Here is a 19,450-nt window from a genome sequence, read left to right on the forward strand (position 1 = left end):
GACATCGTCTCTATTACCCTCTAATGCCTCGTCTTGACTACAACCATCAATTGCGTCTTGTACGATATTTGTACGTTGGTAACTGGACATAGATCGGTGCTTTTTCAATGGCTCGGATTTTAAACCTTTTAATAATATACATGGAACAGCATTCTTTCTCAGTTTGCGTGTAAATAAATCTCCTGGCATTAGCCAGAAGTGGATCTACGGTAAAAACTCAGGGGGGGGGGAGTCAGAACCCAGACTATGATATGTATATCATGTTTACTAAAAACTTTCAAAAATATCTAAATAATAGCTTAAATCAATTTTGTCACTCAAAAACTGGGGGGCCTAGGCCCCCGGCCCCAGCCTAGATCCGCCACTGGTATTAACTTTTCTTTCAGTAAACTTGACTTTTCGAAGTCAGGCTCTTCAAGATGTTTGGAACACGATTGATTTTATTTGGTACATTTTTTTCCCATTGATTTTCTTGGGCCATAATTTATATCGATCTGGTGATTTCTCACGACTTAAAAACGTAAGAAAAGATACTTTACGTCCTCAGCATCAATTGCACAAGAATTACAACCGAAAACACAGCAGGTGTTAGGCATTTCTACTTCACTTCACAGACACAGGACGCGCTGTACTAACACGTGTTTTCTACTTCACACTAGTGTTTCTTTCAGAAAAAAAAATCCGGGGGGGGGGGAGGGACACTTAGTATTCGGAGAGGCACATTATTTTTACACAGTACTATTATATTTATTACATTATAGACGTATTATTTTGGTCTCCTCCGGAGGAATCTCTCAGAGCTCCGGGAGACAGTGCCACCCTAAAAACATGTCTGGAAGAAACACTGTTTCGCACAACAAACGTAATTACTGCTCTCTCTCTACTCTTTTTTATACTAATGCTATAGGAAAAACAACTAACAAAAACTTCCCGCAAGAATTGAACACATAGAAAGACTGCTAACAAATCCAAAACACGATCTATTAAATCCAATGCACTTTTAAAGGTTTATCAGCTGCGTACAAGCGAGTGGTTACTGATTCACATTGAGTTTCTCGCGTATCCCACCCATGACGTCACCATTTACGATTCATCAAAAACAAATGCCTGTAGAAGCTGAACGAGACGGCCTATCAAGATATAAAAAAATACGGGTCTCTTATTTTTTGTTTCTCTTTCTATTGCACCAAACTTGTTTTTAACTCGAACTGCTCCTTTAAGTATTGAATTCGGATGGTTTGGAAGTATTACATAGTTTCAACTGTGAAACAACATTCACTTATCTTAATTTCATCTAGAAGTTACTAGAATCCTTAAGCGTAACGAGAGGTTCATGAAGGGAATGGTATAACACTCAAACCATATTTATCATTAGAGTTTATGGCGTAAGACTTGCGTATCTTTATAAAAATGATAAATGTTCTACACTGTGTTCGTACGATCATTCTATCAACTTATGATTTTATGTTATGATTCATGTATCAATAAAACAAAGTTTGAGAACTAAGACTGGGGTAAACTAGAGTTATCCGCCAGACTCGTGAAATTTATCGTCTCGTCTCGATTTTAGTATCGAAAATGAGACGAGAATGGTCATTTTTCTAATCTCGTCGCGAATTTAAAAGATATTTCTCATCTCTGGAGCAATACTAGTCTAATACTATATATCCTAACAATAAATTACGCTTAATTAGCCGTATAGGAAAGACGTAGAATTAAAGCAACACTAGGAAAAACTCTAGGAACTAGAGAAAAAATATAAAATAAAAAATTCCAGTAGTATTTGGTTGAAATATAAATTAGAAATGAACATCTGCGTGAATTCATGTTATTGTGCTTTTGTTATAATTATGAAGGTTTATTTCCTGGTCTGCACAATTCCAATTGCTTGTTTCTTAAAGTCATTACGGATTCACTAGTCAATAAAAGAATCATATGTGCTCATTCAAAACCTACTTAGGGAATCTGTAGGACAAACGTAATACGTAAGTATGGATAATAATTATTATTATCAATCGCTAACCACTTCTCTATATATTAGCAGTTTTCCAACCGTTTCCTCGTATACAAAATTCTTAGGTATGTTTTAACGTAGGTTTTTTTTTTTTTTTTTTTTTTAAGAAAGAAAGAAAAAGATCTCTAGAAATATCACAAAAGGGAAAATGTGGCAACAACAGATCTGTCACCCTCACTGACTTTCCTTCGACCAGCCATAAATAAGCCCTCATACTGAGTTTGGTGACATCCTACACCACCCGTGGTGTGTCGGCATCGGGTAGCAACTGTATACCAGGATAGCGGACGTACTATAAATATGGATAGATCATTGTCAAAAGTCAAGTTGTTTGAGTAAAATCAATAATAATGATAAAGTATATGCATCTTCTTCGAACTACCCAGGACGCCCCACGCGGAGGTTACGGGCTTGAAATATCTCATATCTGGATTTGGAATCTCCAGACTCAATTTAGCACACAACGTGACTTTTGAGCTGATCACTGACACAGTCTGGTCTTTACGGCAAACCGGATAGGCCCTTTCGCATAAACCGTGAAACTCTTCAGAAGGTAAAATTCAATGGTTTCCTGCAGACTGATCATCATTTTTACGCTTTTCTGCGACGACAGAACTGAAGCAAGGCTTAGATAGCTCTATGAAAAGGACAGTAGTAGACATTGAGAGGATACCATATGAAAAGGGCTGGTACGATAATGAGAGGATGTCATGAAAAGAGCAGCCGTAGAAATATTGAAGAGTACTGTAGCAATTGGGCGGAGAAGGGAAAATTATATCATTCATAGATATCTGTTGTTGTAGACATTTTATGTCTAAAACCACATATGAGTTTCACTATAAGATAATTTTGAAATAAAGGTACTTCAAGTAAAAGTGCTGTTTTAGTTTGACACTTGATTATAGAAGATAACTGCCTCGCCCTGGTAATATAGCTGTACTTGTATATTGTAGTTGTACTTTCGAATTCACACGCGTCTTGAAAAGTTAGATTCCAGCACATACGCGAATTATTTTGTGTATTAATCAAGGCAAACACTGGAAACACTTTTAGAGAAATTTATTCTATTTTCGTTATTAAATAATTTGTAGGGGAGCAATACAAAGGAGAGACAGTATCGAGAATTTGCCCGGCGGGCCAGTCTACCCTGCAGTCTTGTAATCGTTAAAGGGGAAAAAAATCGAAAAGGTAGGCTTTCGATATTCGTATCTTATGTGTATAGAGGTCTTAACAGAACACAGAATAGCTGAGTTTATAGTATCACGACAAAATTAATGGTATTTCTTCTTCTTTTTTTTTTTTTTTTTAAACTTGTAAATTTCTATAGCCGTCTCTGGCATGCTAAAATTGAAGGAGACGACTGGAAAATAGAATGTTTGCACTCCCAAACAAAATTTACGTCAAGATCATAAGATAAGCAGGAAGTTACTAAAGCTCAGAGCAAGCGAGCTCCGATTCCTGCTTCTACCAATACAATTCATAATTTTCTTCTTTCACTTGAAGGTTACTTGTTACAAAGTTTACTCACAATGGTTATTAGACAAATGGGTTTTGATATAGGAATTATACCTTTAATACTATCCATTAATTTAATATTTTTACTATCCATGTTTTCCTTCCATCATATGTTCCATCACATCAGTTACGAATAAAATATCTTTTCCAATAACGTCATAACATCCTTTTAATTATCCCCAATTATGTTCTTTCTTCGTCCCTCCCTCCATCAATTATTATCAATGCTCTTATTAGTTTATCGTTCGAAACCAGATAAACTTTTTCAATGTTTTTTTTTTTTTTCTTTCGGAAAAACAAGAACTGGACAACCAATGTGAAATTTTTATCAATTTAGGAGTAAAAAAAAGTTTTAATTTCGAAACATTAATGAAATGGAGAAATCAGGCTTTAGATGTCCACATCAAAAGTAATAATTTTAAAAACGGTATCAAAACTATCAGAACAGGAAAATAGATTTCTTTGTACCACAGATTAGAAAGAATATCTAAGAAGTCAGATTTTAATATCTCAACAAAGTCACCAGACAATGCTGAAATAGTTTTAGCAGATTATAAAAACAGTACACGGATGGCTTTTTATCATCAAAAGTTTACCAACTAGGCCAGTGATTCCTAAACTTTTTTGTCTGACGACGAATTGAACATCGTTGCTATCGCTGACTGGTACAGGCTGTCTCAAAATCGATTTTAACTCATTATTGAAGGGTTCATAGCAAAAATAAAGCGTGCCATACACAGTTTAGACTTCTAGGCATTCTGGATGACGTAATGTTAAATTTTGTATTCTAAAATTTCGCGACACATTCATGCAGCCGTCCGACAGATCATGTGTTGGATATACCAGTTGGGAATCAGTGAATCGATTTTTATATAAGGTATAAATAGGGATGTACCGATACCACTTTTTCACCGATATCCGATACCGATACTGCCGATACCGATATTTTTGGACACATTTCTTATATATTATCAGGAATTTTCAAAATAATGAAATGATCAACATTGTAATAGGGTATGCTAAATATAAGGCAAAAATTTGACATACAAAGAGAAAAAGCAGAATTTCACATTAGGTTCCACACAAAAAATATATTTCCTCTAAATTTAATCCAGCTAACATAAAATGAACTAAAAAGCAGCAAATACTTACATAGTGTAAACTTAATTCTAAGAGTCAGCGATTGATATCTAGAGTGATAATGTACTTTGATAGTTACATTGTATTTAGTAGTTTCTATTACATACATACAGTATAATACAAACGGATACTACCGTTGCAAATTTTAATTGTTTACAAAATTATGCGTGCTAAACCAGGGGTTGCTGTGTATACCATAAAAAAAATAAGAGGATTATTCAAGCGAAGTCGAAAACGATAAAACTATTTATTAACTTCAGAATTGTTTTTAACCAGTAAGTAGGAGAAAATAATGACAAAGTAAGCGTCTTGTGGGTTTCTTCCATAGCATTTTCTTCTGAATCAAAACCTCTGTCTCGTTTGGGATTCAAATTACGGGCCTGCTATCCTGACCATGGGCGCCCGAAAGGGAAGAGAAGGTGGGACCCCCTCCCGGCTCACGAAAAAGTATATGTAATATAGCAAACAACGTATATTAAATACCAAACGTAATATAGCAATCATGGAATGCCCCCCCTAGAAAATTTTCTTCGGGTGCCCATGATCCTGACTGAGGACCTTTGGCATTTCTTTACCATTATTTTGGCAATAAGGGACTAAAAATATCAGTTGAGTATGAGTAGTGCAAATCAAAGGTGTATACATGCATAAAGAAATCGATTGTACAATTGATAATAATTTAGATCAACTTTAAGTCTAAAAGAAACCGATGAAATATAAGTGTCACTGTTAATATTAAACAAATTGAAAATAGTTCGGGAAATGTATCGGTAAATATAGGTGTCCATTTGCCGATACCGATACTCCCAAAAGTGGCTGATATCACCGATACCGATATATCGGTACATCCCTAGGTATAAAAAAAAAAAAAAATCCTGGTCTGAATCCCGACAAAAGTAATTTGCACAACAGTTGGGACACAACGATGAACTATTTCAACACAATTTCGATGTAATTAACTAAACCTGCAACATTAAACTAAAAATTAAACGTACATGTTACAAACAGGCACAGATAGTTAATCGCTCTCAAAAAGCTTTTTGAGTGTTCATTTAATGGAAAACCACTTATAAGTAGTATCAATTTTCTTTATTTTACACAAAGTACTAGTGTAAGTGTGCCAACAAATTGTATGTTGTGAAAAATGGAAGAAAAAAAATTTTAAAAAATAGAGTATTAATTTGTAGATATTCATGGCAAGCCGCAAGCAGTAGAAAATCTATTGAATATATCACGTTATCTGTAAGTAGAAGAATGGCACTGCTTAAAGTCGCAACCATATAGAATATCAGCATTTTTTCAGTACTATCAAGAAAGTATTCATATTGGTTCCATTGGATTCAGATTGATTCATTACTAGAAGAAAAGCTTTTGTTTTGATAATTCTATACCACAAGGATGGATGTAATATGATGAGTTTACTAGAGATACTTTATGCATATACTGCTAACAAAGATGGGAGTTTCATTGAAAATTTCGGCAACTACTGTAATGACAGACATATCGTCGCTGCGCCTCGAAAAACCGCTATGTGACTTTTTTTTTTCTTTTTTTGGTCGAAAATGAGTTATGCCGTGCAAATAAACCTGAAAGGTGTCAGGCAGCGTCCCTTATAATGTGATAAAAGAATATTCAATTGTTTCGTTACAACAATGAAACAATAATAGATTGAAATTAAAGACTTCAGGTTCTCATCACGTATGTATTGATTAATGTATATATAATCCTCTTATAAAGGCGCAAAATGTAAAACGACATGTGCTACGTAAATACAAAATAGTAATATAATATTGCTGAAGCAAGCTACAACAATGTCCAGTGCATAATATATGCAGAACCAATTTTATTTTATTTTTTAGGTGTTTCTGTGTATATTTGGCAAAATTTTAAGACTAAAATGTGTTTTTGCTTCTCCTGAAAAACTGTCATTTTAACACATAGTGGTTCTTTGAGGCGTAGCGACGATATACCAAGTGAATAGGACAGACGTAATAAGATGCGCTCACGTAAGCATCTGAATGGTAATTGGCAAATTCGACGCAGTGTTTCAACGATCAATTATCATCTTCCTTTTGAGTTTCTTATTTTCTTTCTTTCTTTTTTTTTTCAGAGATAACGCTACTTGTAAAATTATATATTTTAATCAGTTTCCTCCAAAATTACATATTGTAATCAGTTATAGAAAAAATGTTGATGTTCCTTGAATCACAGCTGTTCAAATTCCTTGTTTAAAAGGAAAACTTGAAGCTTTGTTTTAAAGGACATCCATATTTATTACTTTTTTCTTAATAAGAGGAAAGAGTGGTTGTGACAAAAAATTTTAGATTAGATTTCGACTCAGAATTATGCCAAGCCAATGGTGTGTATTTGTATATTTGACAAACAAACATTTTTATAGTGCTCGTGGGTTTTCTCGGGGTTCCCCCGTTTCCTCCCACTTTCTTTATTCCACCATTTCCCTCATCTCTCATCATCATCGTCTCCTTTAGCCTAACCGGCATAACCATGGGACGTAAAACTTAAAGATTTCATTTCATTTTTTTTTATTTTTATAATTATATGAGCGCATGAGAGGGTGACTCAAATTAACAAACAAACAAACAAAGAAACAAACAAACAAAAAAAATGGCTACTTACCAATGAATCCTCCCTTGGAAAACCTAAATATTTTTCATACGTTTCGCAAACTCACACCTGGTTCCATCTTCAGTGGCAAGGTGAAAAGGATTAAAACGGATAGAGATAAAAGGTGTAAAACAAGGAATACATACCTAAATGAAAAAATGAAACGTAAAGAGTAGATTCTGAAATGTGACGAACAGAGCGAAGTGCAAAAGGAGTGATAAATCGAAGATAGCGGCGTATCTATGTTACGTCACTATTGCCAGACTCATATGCATCAAAGGTAAGTAACCAAACTCTATCAATGTTGCCAGTATCCAGATTCAAAGAATAAGGAATTCCTATATATTTTCCACAATTATCGACAAAAATTCAACGTATTATTGCAAAACATAACATATCTGCTTCAAGTATAACCTCTGAAAGTCTACACAAACATCTCACCGGATTTAAAAGTCATTTTGTTGGTCTACTAAATGAGTTAGGCATTTACAGCGTTCAATGCGAATGTGACTCCTCATATATAGGTCAAACGATGCGCAATATTAACACTCGAATTAAGGAACATTAGAAAATAAATAAATAAAAAAAAAATCACAAGAGGGTATGTCGGGATTCGAGCTTCACTTAACACAACATACACATAATATAAAACAAGTTAATGTAATAGGGTCAGCAAAACAAAAACAACGGGAAATCAAAGAATCATTCTTTATTGATTAATACAAACCTGCTTTGGATTCAGATACTGGCAACATTGATAGAATTTGGTTACCTACCTTTGGTGCATATTTTGAGTCTGGCACTTCGCTCCTTTTGCACTTCGCTCTGCTGGTCACATTTCAGAATCTACTCTTTACGTTTCATTTATTCATTTAGTGGTATGTATTCCTTGTTTTACACACTTTATCTCTATTTATTTTAATCCTTTTCACCCTGCCACCGAAGACGGAACCAGGTGTGATTTCCGAAACACCTCAAAAATATTTAGGCGTTCCAAGGAAGGATTCATTGGTAAGTAGCCAATTTTTTGTTAATCCATTTTAATATTTAAAAAAAAAAAAAAGTTTGAATGATACACAAAGAGTATAAAAATACAGTGTAAATGGAATTACGGTCCAATCGTGAACTTTTTCACTTATCATGGAATCTACACCTAAAGAGAAACTGGTGTTATATAAAATCCGTTATTTCCTTGATTTATCGTATAGAATCTACATTTCTTGGATGTTTTCACTACACTTACACAGACAAATGGAACCAAAACTTATTTACGCACCTGTTTGTCGTTTCCCTCCAACTCACAAATACGCATTGACTGCACATGTTCATCTAGCATGTTGTCAAAATTTGTTTTCACAATATCTGTCCTTATGTACACTTCCTTCTCCAAATACTGCCTTAGATGTAATTCCAAAGCATCTTTTGGCATGCAACTGTAAAAAAAAAAAAAAAAAAAAAAAAAAAAAAAAAAATAATATATATATATATATATATATATATATATATATATATATATATATATATATATATATAATTTAAATAACAGTTAATAATTCTACCCCACTTTTCATATATAGGCCTTATATATAGGTTTCCCAAAAAACTAACGAAACAGAATTTAAGTTATTTGCCATGTCATACCCATGCATAAAACTATATCTGAAGAAATCCAAGAACTCCAATCCCAACAGAACTCCACCAAATGTTCTTATTTTGTCTGAAACCAATTCAATTGCGATTTTTATTAAACTTTACTTTAGATCCAGCTTCATTAGAATTGCCAAGCGTCCGGTTTTGAAAGAATAAAATTGAGGTCCTCCTTTGTAAACCATATCCGTTTTATCCTCCTCTTATGGCTTAAAATAATCACTATGAATAAGGCGCGCAGCCAGAATTTTTTGTTGGGGGTTCAAGCTTTTTTTCGGGGGTATTCAATACTACAAGCCGTTACGTACATGTAATTGTAAAATACTTCCACCTATATTTTCAGAAAAATATGATAGAACTATAATACTTCTATAAGAGAAAGAGTACAGATGAAGCGTAAGTTCAAATTTTAATGCCACATCAATCATTTACCAGTGAAACAAGTATAGTTATATTGAGAAAGTGTACAAATGCATGTTGAGTTAGGAAGTTTTGAGGGGCTCCGGATTCGGTAGACCCCCCCCCCTCTCTCTCTGCGTGGGAGCGGCCGTGCTGTGAATCTTAACATGGATGAGTTCTATAAGAAATATTGTTTGGTAAAGTATACAATGTCATCTGAGAAGCTAAAACGAATTACATCAGATGAAATATAGACTCATTGATACACTCTTGAATCAAAGTGACATGATTAAAAAAAACAAACTACATATAGCCTCGCTGCTGAAAGAAACGCTAAACTCAAACTGTTCAGTAGTTGTCGTGTAGTGATCACAAACAACAGACAAAGTAGCTTTCAATGTGGAGGAAAGATTTATATAAAATTCTCCTTGTCTCTCTTAAGAAGAGAATTTTCAGAAACGCTAGGACACGTATGAGGAGTTTACATGCAGAGTTCGATCTTCCTAATTTTATGGGCTCGTGAGATACTCAAATTTTCGCATAAATTATGACCCCACTCCCTCCCTTAGAATAAGAATTTTACGTAAAATAACATGATAGAATCTCAGTTAGATGATAACCATAAAAAATAAGTTCAGCAGTTTTCGAGTGATTCGATCACAAACAAGTACAATTTCATTTTCCTACATTAGATATACATTTTTTGCGTTCAATTAGTAATTTCATTTTTTTTCCAGCTCCGAAACTGTATGAGATATCAAGCTACAAATCTGTGTGGAATTCGATTTATACTAGGGATGGCCACAAAGTTCCGGTTCCGGCGGAACCGGTTCCCGGAGATCTGGTTTTCAGAACCGGTTCCGGATCTTGATCCGAAAACCCGTTTCCAGAACCGGATCTTAGGAACCGGTTCCAAACCATAAAGTTCACCTTCAAAAATAATGCAAAGAGGACCATGCGCTTGTGCCTTCCCCGCCCAGACCCGCTTGTGCCCCCAGAAAAAAAATTTGGTCCACCAGTGGGTGTTGGCCAGTTTGCCTGTTTAACCAATGAGTTTGCCAGTTACCCAGTTTATTTAGCCAAATGAGACAAGCTGCCGCCGCCTGGGCGCCTGCCTGTCGCTTCCAATATTTCATCTAGCATACTGTTCACAGCTTGCCAGCAGCTCGGGTTTAGCGTAGGGATGGTCACAAAGTTTCGGTTCCAGCGGAACCGGTTCCAGACCTGGATCCGAAGAACCGGTTCTAGATCTGGATCCGAAAAACCGGTTCCGGAACCGGATCCGTTCAGACCCGAAAACCGGTTCCTGGTCATCCCTAATTTATACGTACTCCCCCCTGTGAACCAAGCCTGACTCTTCTATCAGTGACAACAATGTTCAGAAATTAACGATGAGGTACCACGTTTTCATAATCAAAATTCAATACCCGTGCCAATTGTTTTCGCATAATTACTGTCAGTTTGGTGCTACGTGTTTAGGTTAATAGTCAAAGAACTTGAATTTAATGTGTTTAAGATAACATAATCAACGATTTGTTTATATTACCAAACAGGAAGGAAAGGAAGAGTATAGCCCAAGAGAGACTGAAGGATTTACAGGTCTCTCACAGTGTAGTGTTAAACTGAAAAAAAAATACATGAAATCTTTTAGTTTTATGTCCTATGCTTATGTTGTGTAGGATAAAGGAGACGGTGATGATAAGAATAAATGAAATGACGGAATGAAAAAGTAGGAGCGAACGGGAGAACATTGAAAATATTCACGTACACGGTGTTTGTCCACCGTAAAGCTCACTTGAAGTGAGCTGGGATGGAATCAAGGACCTCATGCACCAGAGGTGAATGCTCTACCACTGAACAACCGTGCCCGTAGTGTTAAATTATCACATCTTTCACAAAGAAATTGTAATTTTTTTTTTCTACATAAACAACCAGTTTAGCAAGAGGTCTCTTTCGAACTATGAACTCTTACACTAAAAATGTAAAATGTGTTTTAAAAATAATTCGATCTTCATGTTATAGTTCGCGTCACCCAAATTGGCGTGTGGAATGAGCCAATAATCTCTCAGTGCGCTGTTACTAAACCTTCAGGGAGGAATTTAATCATTCATAATAGATTTTGTTCGTATTAATTACGAATGATTAAATTCCTCCCTGAAGGTTTAGTAACAGAGCACTGCGAGATTATTGGCTGATGCCACACGCCAATTTGGGTGACGCGGACTATAGTAACATTCCTGGCGAACAAAGCCACAGCTTACGTGCTCGAAACCATCCATGCAGTAAAAAACATCTTAGAGACGCAATCAACATAATTTGGGTTTTCACTTATCACTTTTAATAATTTGAGTAAAACTGCATCAATTTCAGTATTTAAATAAATAACATCTTATTTGCGAAGTCAACACACAGCTTAAATAACATCTACAAATTCAAGAAATAATATCAACAATTGAGCGACTCAGGGGAAGACAATGGTAAGCGCCACTTTCAGTGAAATTGAGTTATTAGGTAGAATGGGTTGGGATCGGACCACACAACAGTATGTAGGTAGTTTAATTTCTTAAATGTACATTTAGATGGCAAGGGAAGCTTATTTGGTATATATATCATTGCATTGCATTTCATAAGGAAGTTGAAATTTCTTCTCCAGTTCACTCAAAAGTTAGAATTTGTGACTTACCACGGTGTTTCTCCGAGTCTGAAATTCTTTAACCCAACGCTGTCTTACTTTTGCATTTTTTGATAAAAATAAAATGTTAAGTAATTAACAAAAGCCGATCTTTTGCTAAGCCTAAATACATTACATTCTAATATTTACCACTATATTTTTGTTATAATCTAATAAGAGTTGTAAGCATGAAATATTTCACAATGAACTGACAGAAACCAGTAACAGCACAGAGGTCGTTGAAAATCCTACTAGTGATACGGTCACTGCAAAATTACGGGTAACAGTGGGGCCTCAATCTGTTTTCCATGCAATGAAGTCAAATTCCTCAGGATTAGGAAGCAGTTCAATAATGTTTCAAAAATCAACAACTAAAAATACAGGGTCGTATCCAGAAGTAATAGGACAGATTTTTCCCGCGCGAACGGAACAATGTGGGGGAGGGCTGCAAGGCCGGATGTTATGGAGGGGAGCCTTGGGAACAGGTATCGACCGGCGGCAGTCGCCTGCGTGCGTTAGTTGAATGTGGACCACTGTGTTAGTGACCTCCTATTGTGACGCCCCGTCGTCGGTTGCGATGGAGCGAAATTTGGAGCAGCGGTACGCCATCAAATTTTGCGTCAAACTGGGAAAATCAGCGACCCAAACCAAGGACATGCTTACGCAGGCCTACAAGGAAGATACCATGAGCCGCACAATCACCCCGTGAAAAGAAGGCCAGAATGTCGAAATCGAAAGTGAAATCGATGTTGATCGAATTTTTTGACCATCGTGGCATTGTCCATAAGGAGTTTGTACCTCCTGGACAGAGTGTAAATGCAAGATTTTACGTGGAAGTGCTCACACGGCTGCGAAATCGGATCACACGCGTGCGACCAGACCTGGTGGGGAAATGGAAGCTCCACCATGACAACGCGCCGTGTCACGGTGCATGGATTGTGAGGGATTTTCTGACCAAATTCGGCGTTTCTACGTTGCCTCCCCCTCCCCCTACAGCTCTGATGTGGCACCGCCGGACTTCTTCCTGTTCCCCCGTATCAAGAGGCAGCTCAAGGGGCATCGTTTCGACTCGGTGGAAGCGGTCCAAGCGGCGACGACGAGGGCGCTGAACGGCATCCCGGAGGACGACTTCCAGAAGGCCTTCGCGACCTGGAAGGCTCGCTACCAGAAATGTGAATGCCCAAGGGGCCTATTTTGAAGAGCATTAAGTCGATGTACCAAAATGTTCAATAATTTTTTTTAAAAAAAATCAGTCCTACTACTTCTGGATACGACCCTGTAGGCATAGCTATAATGCAAATGGCTACAACGCCAGGCTTGAGAAAACTTTTTCTTTCTTTTACAATGAATGATAGTTAAAATGTCAATGAAACAGCTATGCCTATTTTTAGTTGTTGATTATTGAAGTTGTTGTTGTTTGAAACATTATCGAAGTTTGAAGCATTAGCCAGATAGATCCTTAGTGTGACCACCTCTCCGGATTTAAACATCTAATCGCTCCGAGTTTTGGAATGATTTCTCCGGGTTGTGCTTGTTGTAGCAAATTTTAATTATTACATTCATTCACATATTAACTCCGATAAGTAACTATTAAAAAATCATTCTGTTACTATTTAATCATCCTGTCTATAATCCGAATAAAGTATTAACGGTTAGTGGGTTAGTATGACAGTGTACTATGCGCAGCACGGTGTTCAGTATATGTACGCATTTAGATTAATTAACAATTTAGAGCCCGCTAGAGGGGGTGCAGTGCAAACAAAGTTAAAGAAATCCATGCCATGTTATTGCATGAGAAAATTTTGTCGTTATTTAGTTGTATTGTGATAAATTATGTATAGGGTCAGTCCTTAAAGTAGTAGGACTGATTTTTTTCTTTTCTTTTGACAGACTGACGGCGGTTACTTCACCTGTTGTTGATTGAGGTGGGTCTAAGGAAAGACAGGAAGCAGCGCCAGTTGGCTGCCAGTCATAGCAGGGTAAAGATCGCTCGTCATCGTAACTTCTGCGAGTGACCCTCGTCACGCTGCGTCATGGCCAATCTTTTGGAACAGCGTTACGCCATCAAATTTTCCGTGAAGCTAGGTAAAACTGGGAAAGAGACTCATGAAATGATCAAGACGGCGTACGGTGATAACGCCATTGGAAGATCGAGTGTGTTTGAGTGGCACAAGCTGTTTAGGGAGGGGAGAGAATAAGTAGAAGACGCTGCACGGTCAGGGCGACCTTCGAGCTCCAAAATGGAGGAAAATGTTGCAAGAGTGAAGAATTTGCAAGACAGTGACCGAAGATTAACTGTTCACATGATTGCCGATGAACTTGGCATTGCTAAAACCCAAGTTCACGAAATTGTGCACGAACAATTGCAAATGAGGAAAATTTGTACAAAGTTGGTGCCGTGAGTGCTGATAGGCGAGCAAAAAGACGTTCGCAAACGGATCTGCCAGGACCTTCTCGAAGAAGTGAGTAAAAATCCAAACTTGTTAGACAATATGCTGACTGGGGACGAGACGTGGACGTTTGAGTATGACCCTGCGACCAAACGTCAAAGCGCGGAATAGCACACCCGAAATTCTCCACGCCCCAAAAAGGCGCGCATGACGAAATCAAAAGTGAAAAGCATGCTCATTTCCTTTTTCGATTCACAAGGAGTGATCCACAGGGAATTTGTTCCACACAGACAGACTGTCAAAGCAGTTTTTTATCTCCAGGTCCTGGAACGGCTCAGCAAACACATCGTCCGCGTCCGCCCAGCCATCGCCAACTCCTGGCGACTGCATCATGACAATGCGCCGAGCCACACAGCCTTCAGAGTGGTGGCGTATCTGGCCCAACATAACATTGCAACCTTGCCTCAGTCACCCTACAGTCCCGACCTTGCCCCACCAGACTTTTTCCTCTTCCCCCGCCTCAAAACCACCCTGAAAGGGCATCATCACGGCTCGGTGGAAGCATTACAACAGGCCGTGACGAGGCAGCTGAACAGCATTCCAGTTTCCGCCTTCCAGGAAGCGTATGAAAACTGGAAATCCCGCTGGCAGCGATGTGTGGATGTAGGAGGATCATATTTCGAAGAATACTAAACGTAAGTATTATTTCTGCCAATATCTTATTTTTAATTGACTCAGTCCTACTACTTTAAGGACTGACCCTGTATTGAGTTAAGTACAATGGTTATTGTTTTCTACAAATATTGTTATAAATATAAAAATATTAATAGTATACTAATTGTATTCATAGGAAAATTTGTATCTCCTCTGTATAAAAAACGCTGTCGGGTAGACCACATCCCGCTTTCTTTGTCTTTTTACATCTCCGGATGAAATGTTTCAATTAATACATATATATTGTTTGTATCATACTTGGAGAGAACGATCCATTGAAGTTTTACAGTATTTTCCATGAGTACATTGCTCTATTCTGATCATACCACCCTGTCTGGATTCCGCATTCTTTAGTGTACTGCCGGGTTCAATGATAGAAAACTGCTGAATTGAACCTAGGAAGTGACTTCTGAATAAAATCCAGACTACAGGAAGGCTACGGATGATTCTGGTTAGAACCTCGGTCCGTCGTCTTTGTGATCATAAGTGAAAAGACATCCAACGAAAAGAGAAGTAGTGGGCCCGGTATGGACAGGAAAAGAGGTATGTACACAAAGTCTCTGAGTATGATATGACTTTCATCCTAGGCCAATAGACTCATTTATCAATAGGAAGGGAATAAATTCGTATATTAAAAGGTATAAATTTGAATCTGTTCATTTAATTCGCTCAAATGTTAGTTCGTCAGTGCATCCCCAATTCCTTACCACTCTCGCATAAGACTTGCTACGATCCCAATTAAGCAATATATATGAAATTATCCATCCCTATAGTCTAATATATAGAATATTTTTTTCCCTTCAGAAAATTAATAACAAAACAGAAACCCAATTCCAAATCTGTATTTGCTGATAACATTACAACAGAACAATGGTTAGGATGTCATTCATCCTGCTGGATGGATGGCAGGTTCCATCAATCGATTTAGTTTTATTTAATGTAGGTGGTTTGATTCTATCAAAATATCCTTTTGATTCCTGCGATACAATATCCTTGTATCCATCCGTTACAAAAATCTTCACGAAAATTAGCAGGGAATTTAAATATACTGTAAGCAAAAAATTTTTATCGACGGCCATAACCAAATAAAAAGTACAGGGCTATTATAAATGAGTCATTCGTTTTCAAAAGATTATATATTCAGAAGTATTACACGTACAAACATAACATATGAAAATAACTGCAAAGTCATCAAACCTGTAATGTGTAGCCTATTCTAGGTGGCAGCATGAGTTTAGTACCTGTCCAAAACGAAGGTAAAGCAAGACAAGATTTTTTGTCTGTTAAAATATAGGCAAGATGTTCGTCTGTTATAGCAGTAACAATGCGCGTTCAGAAGAGAATACGTCAAAGAACCGCCACATAAAGGAAGCATTTCTAAGGTGGTATCTGCAATTCAAGGACACTAATTGATCGTTCAAAGGTAAAAGCATCGGTCGATCAAAAGTGCCAGGCGAAACAGTGGAGCGAGAGAGGGATAGTTTCGTGGACATTTATTCCAAAGTTGGGCGTCCGCTTTCGTCACGTTTTTTCGCTGTTATTTCCTTTGCACACTTTCTGCAATTTGTTACTAGGTTCATTAATCTGTGCTCTTCACAAACTTTTAAAAGATTTTGTTCGTTATCAATGTATTGCTTCACAAATGTTAAAACTGTTACTTTATTGTCCTTGTACATTCGCCATGTTGATAACATAAATGCTCATTTATTTCCAACAATGCAACTGTTTTGTTACCTTGCGCCAAGTAGTTCCCTCCGCTCGCCGTATAGTCCCATGTTTACAACCGCTTATATATAACAAATAAACAGATTTTTCGAGACTCTTATATATTATCAAGCACACAGACGATCAAATTATCCATATCTTTCCTGTAAATTTTAAAAATTTTGCTGGAAACGGACGCCCAACTTTGGAACTTAACCCGTTTCGTGCGTTGTTTACAAACGTCAATGGTCCGAGCAACCCGCGAATTTGAAATAACAAAACAATTTTGCTGTGTGGAAGAATTTGCGTCCACGGTTACATTTCACACCGTACTATGTGCACCTGCTGCAACAATTAAAGCCGGAGGATTTTGTCCGCCGATTGGAAATTTTGCGTTAAAATGCAGGAAGCGCTGCAGAATGATGATTTTACCGCCAAGTTGATATTCAGCGATGAAGCAACTTTCAACTCATCCGAGAATGTGAATCGTCATAATGTACGATTGTGGGGCATTGAAAGAGATTCGCCAAAGGTGAATATTTTCTGTACAGTATGACAGACAAAGGTTAATGAGTTAAGTTTTCTCTGAGAAAATTGTGACCGGAACAAGTTACATCGATATGTTGCAGTTGTTTCTATAACTCGCTGCTGATTCCAGGTATTTCGTCTTTCAATAAGACGGGGTACTCATTAGAACATCCAAGTTCGAAAATACCTAAACGATCAACTTTTGCATCGTAGAATTAGGCGTGTTGATAACGATGATCTAGCTTTGTTCCCTTGCTCCCCCTCCTCCCAGATCACCTGACTTAACGCACACTGACGTCTTTGTATGAGGATATATTAAGGACCTTGTTTACGTACCCCTACTACCAGAATCATTAATCGACCTCAGGGAACGCAACGATGGCGCAGTGCAGACCACTGACAGCACGATGATACAAAATATGTGGAATGAAATCGACTACTGTTTGCACGGTGTCATGTGACAAAAGAGGCACATACAGAAGATTTGTAAAGTGTGCAGAAAACTTGGTGAGTTTGCATTTTTATATTCTCTCGTTCGTACGTACAATAGTTTTGAAAACGCATGGTATTTATAGTAACCCTGTACATTGCTCTAATTAAATGAACTGAAAAACAAATCATAAAGAACCAAACAATTGGAGCAACTTTAGTTTTGTTTTGAACTTGACGTCCCACCATTATACTCAGATGCAAAGGGGGATACATGATAATGGTGTAATGATGAAAGTGGGAAGAAACGAGAAAACCTACGCACAATAATCTGTCCACCAGCGCGGGCTGGGACCCTACGTATCACAGGTGAGCCCTCTACCACTAAGCCACTTGGAATAAGAACTGTTTGAATACAAGAATTGTGAAATAAATATTGAATTGTAAAAAATGAAATGAAATCTTTAAGTTTAACGTCCCACGGTTATGCCGGTTAAGCTACAGGAGACGGTGATAATGAGTGAAATGGTGGAATGAAGAAAGTAGGAGGAAACAGGAGAACGCCGAGAAAACCTACGAGCACAGTGTTTGTCCACCACGAAGTCCACACGTCACGAGCTGGGATCCAACCAGGGACCCCGAGCACCGGAGGTGAACGCTCTACCACTGAGCCACCGCGCCCCCCAAATATTGAATTGTGTTTGTCATAAATTATAATAGAACTGACTATTCCATCCGATGGTATTTAGTATCTCCCCCAACTCGTTTCATAGTTCCAGAACCGAGTACCTTGTTTTTGACTAAATTGTGCTAAGGTAGAAGTACAAGGGTCCTGGGGGCTTCTAACTTCCTTCGCTAGCTGTCCCTAGCTCAGCTATATTTTGTAAAGTATGTAACACACTGTAAATCTTATATGTGCAAGATTGGGGGAGATACTAAATATCAGCCATTCAATCTTATGTCATAATTATTAAAAGCAATTCAACGTTAATCATAACAGCACTGCGCTGGTCAGAATTCATCCTTGCACCTGTTATGTTTACTTGCACTTTCAAGCATTAATCTATTTTAAAATTAACTTGCTATATATTTTTTTTAGCATATTATTCATTTTTGTAATATTAGGTCTAAAACACCTACATCCAAATTTTAGTTCCGAAAAGTAAAGCTATTTAGCTGTTGAATACAAATTTCTTACCTGTTCAAACGTTGCACTACTTCAACATGAACTACTTGTTTCATTCTATGTCGTAAAGAAAGAAACCTATATTCACCACGAAAATTGTATATGCACTTTCTGAATAATGTACTGTACTACTTGATGTCACTTCTCACAAGAGTTTGTATTATAGTTGCACAAATTTTCGTCTGCAGTCTTCAAAAATTCCGCGTCTGTTACTTTGTGAACATTCTTCAACTACGGTGCAGGGTTGGAAATTTTTAAAAAAGAAAGTAACATAGGTAACATAGTAACATAGTAACATAGTAACATAAGTAATACCTATTTCTTTATTCGTATAAAAAATGTGGAGCTTCCAGTGACTATTTGCGTATCAATAGACAAAACGATCGTGAACTCCAAATTTGCGTTAATGATGTCAAATCGGAAAGGAGTATATGATTCCGATTATCACAAAGAAACGACAACTTTTGCGTTGCGTTGGTAAAACCGAT

At 37.3% G+C, this 19,450-nt stretch overlaps 1 protein-coding gene across 1 annotated transcript in view; it reads right to left on the bottom strand.

Moving 5' to 3' along the window:
* pch2 (pachytene checkpoint 2 protein) overlaps positions 1-19,319 on the bottom strand; it is a 53,691-nt gene extending 34,372 nt beyond the window's left edge. Inside the window, exons 1-2 of the mRNA XM_081760801.1 lie at positions 18,975-19,319; positions 8,571-8,727 (exon numbers count right to left, since the gene is read on the bottom strand). Of these exons, the coding sequence (XP_081616927.1) occupies positions 8,571-8,727; positions 18,975-19,018 (201 nt within the window). The 5' untranslated portion in view covers positions 19,019-19,319. The remainder of the gene's footprint in view (positions 1-8,570; positions 8,728-18,974) is intronic.
* Positions 19,320-19,450: the final 131 nt, after the last annotated feature.

Source organism: Thermobia domestica, chromosome 1 (assembly GCF_964235325.1).
Source record: "Thermobia domestica chromosome 1, izTheDome1.hap1.1, whole genome shotgun sequence".
Lineage (NCBI taxonomy): Eukaryota > Metazoa > Arthropoda > Insecta > Zygentoma > Lepismatidae > Thermobia > Thermobia domestica.